The 10237-nt window shown below is 37.4% G+C and overlaps 1 protein-coding gene across 1 annotated transcript in view; it reads right to left on the minus strand.

Moving 5' to 3' along the window:
• Nucleotides 1–9911, minus strand: part of lekr1 (Leucine-, glutamate- and lysine-rich protein 1) — a 161923-nt gene extending 152012 nt beyond the window's left edge. The window contains exons 1-3 of the mRNA XM_016471512.1: nucleotides 9893–9911; nucleotides 9203–9285; nucleotides 2635–2849 (exon numbers count right to left, since the gene is read on the minus strand). Of these exons, the coding sequence (XP_016326998.1) occupies nucleotides 2635–2849; nucleotides 9203–9285; nucleotides 9893–9896 (302 nt within the window). The 5' untranslated portion in view covers nucleotides 9897–9911. The remainder of the gene's footprint in view (nucleotides 1–2634; nucleotides 2850–9202; nucleotides 9286–9892) is intronic.
• Between the last annotated feature and the right edge of the window lie 326 nt (nucleotides 9912–10237).

Consider the following 10237-nt stretch of genomic DNA (forward strand, 5'->3'; position numbering starts at 1 on the left):
TATATATATATATATATATATATATATATATATATACATCACTATCCTGTTCAAAAACATCATCAACATCCCCTCCTAGAAAATGTTGCTGCCATTTACAATGGACTAACAAAAAGCAGAGAAGTGACTTTGAGTCCTCATTTCAGAAGTCCACCACATGCCACTAGCAAACACGCAACCCAAACACACACGCTTATGCCCGCTGCTCTGTCGTGTCGGGTCTGGAATGTGCTGGGTATGAATGAATCAGTGGGGGCCGATCTAGAAGCACAACTGCTGTGCTGTTTGGTTTTTCTCATGAGCTTACACGGACAACACAACCTGCTATTATTATCAGCAACAGTGGGAGAGAGTGCTGAAATAGGATCCACAATTACACACTCGCTTTGCACCTCTCTCCTCATTCTCTGAATTTCTGTCTGTGCTAAGCTGCGGAGGCGTAGGTGTTGAGAGGTTTATTTCTGATTGCTGTGGTGGTATAATTATGCCTGGCATTCACGTCAGCTGGAAGAGAAGACGTACGCATGCACGTCTCTCCCATAGTGACTCACGAGGGAAACCAGAGCTAAGGAGCTCAGGGAATGAGGAACTATTCACATATACAAAAAATAGATATACATAAAGTAATCACACTCACACATGTATTCATACACATCAGGGGCCTGGATTCCCCGGGCCGCTGATGAGAGGGTCCTACTAAGGTCCTGCAGGGCTGGGATTCCCTAACATTTACTTGAAGTTTCCGTATGCAATTTTCCATAAATATTTTAATAATTAAACATCACGTTTGAATGTTCTATAAAAATAACAATAGTTCTCTAAAGTTGGTTAATGGTCTCGTTAAATGCTGAAAAACAAATAATTTATATTGTAAAAAAATGTATACAAAACACAACAAAATTAGCTTTAAAACATAAAACATCAAGATGTATTTGGTATTATTTTCCTAACATTTCCTAACTTTATTCATACCAGGGTTCCACAAAACTCTGATTTCTATCATTGGAAAAGTCATAGAAATTTATACAATGTTAAAAAATCATGGAATTTTCTATAATGAATCATACATTTTTCTAGTCAAAGTCTAAAATATTTTATTGGGTCGAAATTACTGATAAATTGCTATTTGTGGGTAAAATCACAAATTACTGCAAAAATCATGTAAATTAATTTGTGGCTAAGAATGTAAACCCTGAAGAACATGTTACTGAACCTTCATGTCAGGTTAGGTTAGGTTTAGGAAATTAGTTTTTTTTTTTATATATAATTATGTTATTTATTTTAATTTATGTATAATTATTTTAATATATTGCTCTTTATGTAAGGAGAAAAAAAAAAGTTTGAAAACAAGCAGCTGTGTCATTGCAGCAGAAGTACCAGAAATATCTCAGCGTACTTGAGGAGCATTTGTCAACTGTCTTGGACAATGTGGGGCCTTGGAGCTAAAAAGTTTGAAAACCACTGCTCTAGGTTATATCCCAGAGAAGCCCACCTATAAAAACGTTGTCTTGGACCCTTTTTACTACATTCTGTATACAAAGTTCTGTGTCTACAAACTGACACACCAATATATGCTTGTAAACCTGCTGACTAGTATATTAAAATTAGTTTTTTAGTCAGAACCTGACTCACTAACTAGTTTGAATGGGTAGGATAATGTGTGAATCCAAACTGTAGCACCATAAATGCTCTAGGTAAGAGGTGGGTGGATGCTGTATGAAGTGAAAGACTGAATGTATGTTATGCAGTGGGTGTAAGATTTTCTACATCAGTGAATTCATATATTTTGGCCTGTCGCAGCGGGTGTCAGAAAGAGCACCGAGAGAAGCAAGAGGAAAATAGGTGGTATAAAATCATAGTTCCTCTACAGCACTGACAGGTTATACACTTTTAAGGGGAAGATGGGATTTGATGTAAGAAGTCTCTCTATTTGCCGTAAGTTTCTTTGATGGTTTACTGCAGTGGATTTTTACACTTTCTGAAGAAAATGTTAGTGATGACTGGCTGCCAGTCCAAAACCTGCTATGATGCTGGAGTTTCATGGGAGAAAATCGTAAGCTGACCTCTCTATATAAAGAATGTAAACATAATACTTTGAGGATTCAGCACTAGATGGCTCATGCACCAGATGAATGCTGTATCCCATCAATATGGGATTCACCAAAATTAATCTCATGCACCACGGATGCAGTATGTGTGCAACCTAATAGGCCTAATACACCAAAATTAATCTCATGCACCACGGATGCAGTATGTGTGTAACCTAATAGGCCTAATAATGTACTGTAAGTAGAGAGCACCAATGAAAAAGCAGAACTTAGGACAAACCTGAAAAACACATTCATGTGCTAAAAATAAATTGTTTTATGTTCATGTAAGGCTGATGATACACAGGGCAACTTTTTGAACAAATCTGCCTGGCAACTTTTTTTGAGCATGTTGTTTGGGCACTTTCCCATTGAGAATGGGTAACAAATTTCTATCTGGATATTTTAGATCGGCCGTGGGCCCTGTGTCTCACCTGCTTGCCCGTTGATGGCAATATTGCTCAAAAAGTTGCCCATGTATCATCAGCCTAATGTGCCTAATGAGTAATGAGATATGTGCAGTCATGGAGCTGTGACTGAGACTCACGTTTCTTCCTGCTGAAGCACAGATGCTTTCAGCTCCTCCAGATGAGTGTAGGCTTCTTGGAGCTCCTCTCTCAGGGTTTTCTCTCTCTCCACACTTCCTCTCTCCTGCTCCAGCTCTCTCTTGACTTCCCACAAATGCTCCTGCAGGCGCTGGAACTCATGCAGGATCAAATAACTTACACCACAGTAACGACAGGCCTTCTCAGAATGATCCATCTGAACACAAACACAAATATAAACACAATCAACCTATCACAAATATTCACAAATCTGTCTACCCATCTGCTATTACCCATCTACTCATCTATCTGTCTGATCCATCCATCTACCCATCTATCTATCTATCTATCTATCTATCTATCTATCCATCTATTCATCATCCATCTACCCAACTACCTACCCACACATCTGCTTAGCGCTCTACCCATCTATCTACCACATACCGACCTATCATCCATCTACCATTGATCCATCTACCCATCAATTTACGCATCTACCTATCTACCCATTTATCTACCTATCTATCTATCTATCTACTGCCCAACTATCTACCCATCTATCACAAACCTAGCAACACCACTGCACACACACCCAAAACTGCCAGGAGTCTAGAGAGCGAAATTTAGTCATTGATTGCATTTCAAAGACCTTATTTGCATATCATATAAGTCAGTTCTATACACCGTTGCACTTCACTGAATCCAGTGGCAGCTTTATAATGACCTTCTGAGAATGACAAACAACCAAGCCTTGCCACTCCTCCCTGGACTGAAAGAGACCTGTCATCGCAAATGCCACACCAAAGCCCACTAAACATTGATCTGAACAGCACAATGCTGGCAACGTGTTTCCCTTTCATTTATGTTTGTGACTACAAGCAACAATTAACAGAAGAGACACAGCAGTTTAATTTTTTTGTGGCAGCCTCAGTTTCTGTTACACTTACTGTAAGAGATCATGTGTTCATGATGGCCGGGCATGCAGCTGTGCGCTCCAGTCATTTTACTGTAAAGATATACAGTCTGCGACTCGTTCTGATTATAGTGCTTGTGAAAAGAGAAGTGATAGAGATGTTCTTGCTGAGCGGAGAAACCAAAGGATTTATTTGCATTTATCGTCCCATCTTTCACCAGTCATTTTCACCCCTTCACTCTGTGTTTATTTTCAGGTTGGCTATTGTTCTGATCAGCTCATATACTCATAAATAAGTCTTTTTTTTATCTCTCTCACTTTTTCTTTAATCAATCATACGGTGAATGTGGCTGGATTTTTCACATACACACAAATGCAACACTATGCTTTATGAGTTTGACCCCGTCTCAGTTAAAGTCGGTCTGTGATCCTGCTTACCTAACTGTCTAAACACAAACACACGCAATCCTCTGCCTCCCGGAGAAATGCGAACATTTGCACAAACTCTGAAAGCCTTTCCCTCTCCCTCACGCATTCAGAGACAGGCACGCATGCATAAGCTTAAACACACACGCACATGCTGGCCTTAGGGGAAGATGTCTGCCACCAGTAGGAACGTGTTCCCGTGACAGTGATGGCCCTCGGGGAGGCCTTTGCCCCTGGCACTGACACATCCGCTGAGCGCTCAAACACACTTACGCATACACACTGCCCTCCTCGCACACATGCTTACACACATACCTTGTACCGAGCTGGATGGATACTTCAAGACACAAAAGGCCCTGTTTCTACATCCCTTCTCAGGGGAAAAATATAAAAGTTCACTTTGTATAACCTTCAGTGAATAAAAGAAAGATCACACTTTCAGATTCAAAATGTATTTGACTGACAGGTTATGCCGGTCACACGTTTTTAAAAGTCGAATGAAAGGCGCAGTGTGTAATTTCTGTGCTATTAGCAAAATTGCAAAAAGAATGACTTCAGATAAGTCCTCTTTTTCCATTGTCTGACAAACAGGCAGTCCCAAATCATGCCACTGTTGCTGTAATTGCTTAAACAAATAGACTGCAGTCTTAATGCTGCTAGTTGTGCAGAAATTACACACTTCCCATTTAAGGTCATTTCAAAGCCAAAATAAGCCTATGTTATGTATTTTTAATCGATATGATGGCCCTTGCCACAATTCCCTAGGACAAGATGAATTAAACAACATATGACTCATAGCAGGGGGGCTGAAAATAACAGCAGAGGTCTTATCAAGGAAAGAGGCATAATTAATTTAAATGGAACCTTTCTGCCTTCATCAAGCATCAGGGGTTATCGTCTCATGCACACCGGGTAGGAAAGAGCAGTTTACGTGCCATGGTCTTCAAAAACAGACCCCTAATCTTTTTTTCAACTCACCCCTCCCCTCTTCTCATCTGCTTCCATCAAATACTGTGTCAGAAATGGGTCAGTGTTACAGGCACGCAACATACCCCCAGTACCTCCACAAATTACCACACCCCCTCCGACCGTTACACAAAGCAACCTGTTATGAATATCCTCTGATAAATCTGTATTTAAATCATTTGGGACACAAAGATGTTTGAAAAGTGACAATATAACAAAAAAACAAAAAACAATATAACAGTATGTTATGCAGTATTAAAGGGAAATTGCACCCAAAAATAAAAATTATGTTTGACTTTTGTGTCGTTCCAAACCTCTGTTGTATTTTTTCCACTGAATACAAAAGGAGAAACAGAAATTCATTAGTTGTTGTTCACTGTGATGGGAAGATTTTTAGTAAATAATCCTTTAAAATCTCTCTCTTCATCTCATAAAGCTCTCATATAGTTTCAAGAATTGGATGTTTTTTTTCTTTTTTGTCTTTTTGGAATTTGACTATGAAATGTCATTTTATGTAAATAGCATCATTATATGTGACCCTGGACCACAAAACCAGTCATAAGTAGCATGGGTATATTTGTAGCAACAGCCAATAATACATTGTATGGGGCAAAATTATCGATTTTTATTTTATGCCAAAAATCATTAGGATATTAAGTAAAGATCATGTTACATTAAGATATTTTGTAAATTTCTAACCGTAAATATATCAAAACTTAATTTTTGATTAGTAATATGCATTGCTAAGTACTTCATTTGGACAATTTTAAAGGCTGATTTTCTCAATATTTAGATTTTTTTGCACCCTCAGATTTCATAACAAACCATACATACATCAATGGATGTATCTCATATCTCAATTTCAAAACATTGACCCTTATGACTGGTTTTGTGGTCCACGGTCATATATATATATATATATATATATATATATGACCTTGGACCAAAAAATAACTGTTGTAAATGCAATATCACACTCGTATATGTGTGTATACAACATTACTATATATATAGTAATGTTGTATACACACATATACGAGTGTGATATTGCATTTACAACAGTTATTTTTTCTAAATGAAATGCCATTGACTGTTTGCTGGTGCTTCTGAGGAACAAGTTCATATATGTACATATACTGTATATATATATATATATATATATATATACACACACTGATTTTATGTATGTATATATATATACTTTTTGTCATCCTAACAAAAAGCAGAATAAGGACATCAAATATTGGGGATAATTTGGCCATATGTTATTGTCTATGGTAGTTATGGCTCTGTGAGTAAATAATTAAAATTTTTGGATGAACAATCCTTTTAAGACTCCAGAATCCAGAACAACTGGCTCCAGAGTCATTTTCTTTGTTTTTGATCTTCTCTCATCTCCTACTACCCATGAAATAGTCACAGACACTGCTGATCAAGTAAAAGAGTAAGCAGCTAAGGAATTTCTCCTTGATTTTTCCCTAATTTCTCTAAATCATGTTTCCGAGCAAGTGTGTGATTGGAGCATGAGAGGACGGTTCGTGACTGCAGCATTGTGGATTTTCAGGGAGATAAAGACCCCCCGTGGTGCTCACTGTACCATGAGCCAATGCTGAGATCCTCATCTGGACCCACAGAGCCAACACATTACATGACAGCAGGATGGTCGTTGACAGGGGGAGGGGGGAGGTGTAGACTAGGACTTGGGGCAGGGAGGGGGCAGACGATGGCCTTCAGCAGTCATGGGTGAATTTGACGCCTGGATGAGTTCTCCCAATTCCCTCCTTCCTCTTCCGCCTTCACGCACACTTCCTCGCGTGGAGGGAGAAGAAGGGCAGTGGCTGAGAAGAATCACCTTTGACCGCATGTTGATCTACAGCCCAAGGCACACAGAGAAAAACAAGCTGGGAGCGTTGTTTTCCATTGTTCTTATGAAAGAAAAATAATAAGAACACTTCTTTTTTTGCTATGGCTTTTTTCATTCAAGCTTTGCGTTTTAGCCATCAAACTATACTTTCAATTAAAAAACATAAATATATTATTTCATAATGAAAATAATTATATATGATCATATTACATATTTTCCTCTATTTAAGTCAATGTATAAAAATTAATCTGCATTAATTTTTCATTCAAAAGTTTGTGTTCAGTTTTTTTTATGATTTTATAATAGTTCTCTTTTGCTCACCAAGGCTGCATTTATTTGGTTGAAAACACAGTAAAAACAGTAATATTGTGAAATATTATTACAATTTAAATAACTAATTTCTATTTTATATTTGAATACATTTTAAAATGCAGTTTATTCTTGCAATGCACTCAGTGTCACATGATCTTTTGGAAATCATTCCAATGCTGATTTGGTGCTCAACACACATTTCTTATTATTATCACACACACTGTTGTAAAATTATAAATGTCTTTACAGTCACTTTGCTGTCTTTGCTGAATAAAAGTACTAATTGCTCGACTGACTCCAAACTTTTGAATGGTAGTGTGTATGCATGACGTATAACTTACTGAACAAGCAAATCTCTAGAAATATAATTAAGAAATACATAAAATTAATTTCCAGAAACTGGGAAAGCAATTACCATAAAGGGTTTGAGACTTGACTTTAATCAGAGACTTGTGAAAAGTCTGAGCCAGTCTCTACTTGAAATGCTTCCTCTAATAAAAACATTTATACTTGCGTTTTCATGGCTTAACATGAGTAATAGTTCACGTATGTGTCACCATGTGGAGCTCTGGATGGAAAACAAAAATCTTTAGACATCCTCAATGAACCTCTGATGGCAAATTTTCAACTAAGGTAAAAGTGGAAGATCATTCTTGCCGTTTAAACCACATGCTTTATACTGCAGTTCCTGATAAAGTTACCAGCTATTCACATGTCATTTTCACACCAAAGCCAAATTATACTTGCATTTTGCACTAGATGAGTGTTTGTTTTTAACCCAGCCTAAGATGCAAAGGTGAGAGATGGTGTTGTTTGTGCACAGTGGGTGAGCAGTGGCGGGGGAGCTGAGGATACTATCATGCCATTAAACAGGCAACACATGCCACCATTATGCCCCCATGTCTCCCAGGGTAGAAAAATGTGGCTGTTTTTTGTCCCATTCATTATTTAGAGAGCAGCAGAGCTAGAGAGAGGCACCAGAGTGAGACTCAGTAGGATCTCCATCATTTCTCTTGTCAAATAAATTGAGGAAAGGCTGAAAATCCTAAAACAGGCGGATGTGGGTTAAAGCCAGGGAGGAAAAAACAGGAAGGGAAGTCAATCAGAATTGATCAATAAACGAGAAGTTAGAGTAGGTGTATATGTGTTTATTAAATGTCAAACGCACTTTATTATTTTTGATTGACATCTGAGACAAAAATGATTTGTGTGAAAAACACTTTTACGCAGCATATAAAAATAGCCAAATTAATTGTTCAAAGCCCAAGGATAATAATAGGCATTCTTGACCTTGTGTTTACCCTGTGAGTGGCATGCCAATGATGCCATGAATCTGACACGGAACACAATACTAAAAAGGAGTTCATTTAAATGGGATCCTCCCTATGTAAAGACGTTTCATAAAGCAAGGGCATCTTAGGGCAAAATGTGCACATGACTTAATCCAAAAAAAGGTTGGTGAGCGTAGTTTGGTATCTCACTGAATTGAGTTTCAGTTCCTACGTTGAATCAGAGAGTAAAAACATTCTTATGCATATAAATAGCTGATGTTCCTGGTAGACAGTCTTACATACTGTATATGGTATAATAATGCTTTAAATAAAAAGGGCATTCTCTTCTCTGCATTACTTTTAAAGAAATAAATCATTTGGCATTTCAGAAACACTGATCTGATGTTTTTTATATGTTAAATAGCAAAATAAAAAAGGTAAACTGGTTTAACAAGTAGGCTGGTTTTTGGTGTTGAGAGAGAAAAATGCAGGTGGAAAAAAAGGCAAATGTAGAAAGTCTGAATGTTTTTACTGCACAAAGTAGGTTTTGATAATATACCTCCTCTGAATGACCCAGTGACCTCTTTAGGACACAAAGGCACCTGATAAATCAGACAGAATGAATGCTGATCTTCTCATATCTCTCGCCAGCTGCCCCTGAGCATAACGGATCACAAAGGATCAAACTTCCCTCTCTATCACGCAGAGATGTGAAGTGTATGTAATTATAATGGAGTACAATAGCAACAAAACTGAGAACCTATGCAATTACATCTGCACAGCAGGGGTGTAAAATCTGTGAAATTAATGTTGTTTACCTGCTGTATTTCCAGGGGTAGGGGGTATGAGGGGATGTGTATCTCCATTTCTGCTTTATCAGCTGTCTCCCTAGGTGTCTCCTCTATAGGACAGAAGAAAAATGCCAGTTTTACTGAATTTACTGACAGCGATACTATAAAACAAGCCATCACATATCAGAGTTATTGTAGTTAACTAAAACCATTAAAAAATGTAACTCATATAAAATAATATGAACGTTCATTTCGTTATTTAAAAACGTTATTTCAATTGATCTAAAGCTAGTTGTTGAGGCAACATTCCCCATTTTCATTCAGCTTAACTTGAGGTACTAAAATATAACTGAAATAACAATTGAAAAAAACTATACAGACATAAATAAAATTAAAATGTCAAATATACAACTAAAAACTATTTCAAAGTAGTATATACTATTAAATAATATTTAGCATAATAATATTATAGAGCAATAATATTATTTCGTCTTATTCCATGACACTTTTGGCTTTTAATAAAACATATTTAGGAGTCACATTGAGTTTCATTTGAAATCATTTCGCTATTAGCAGAATAGCAAAAATGCCAGCTAAGTTAGCTTGAACACAAGAACCTGACGTACATGTTTGGTGGAATGTCTGATAGCTTTCAACAGTTTAGTGAAAAGACTCGGATTTAAAAAGTATAATTACATGTAAAAAGTATTTACATACCCATTATTTTGCTACACAACTGTTGAATTCGATTCGTTAAATCAATGCCCGTGAAAAGCACGCCTTAGGGTGAAACTTAAGCGTTACGCAGTCACCATGACGACAACGCGCGTTTCTACGCAAACAGCGTAAAGAATAGAACGTTCTTTGAACTGTTTGAACTGGCTGAGTATTCTCAGAGCGAATGAGCGCGATTCATTTACCCAACCCACAAACTGACGGAACAACATTTATTTAAGGATACTCCTTAGATATTGTCGTGCCCATGTTTCGCTTCCTTGACAGTATGGGTTCATACAATCTAGGTTGCGTGGCGTTTGATCGTGAATCGTGTCTAAAAATGCA

Source organism: Sinocyclocheilus anshuiensis, unplaced genomic scaffold (genome assembly GCF_001515605.1).
Source record: "Sinocyclocheilus anshuiensis isolate Anshui unplaced genomic scaffold, SAMN03320099.WGS_v1.1 scaffold604, whole genome shotgun sequence".
NCBI lineage: Eukaryota > Metazoa > Chordata > Actinopteri > Cypriniformes > Cyprinidae > Sinocyclocheilus > Sinocyclocheilus anshuiensis.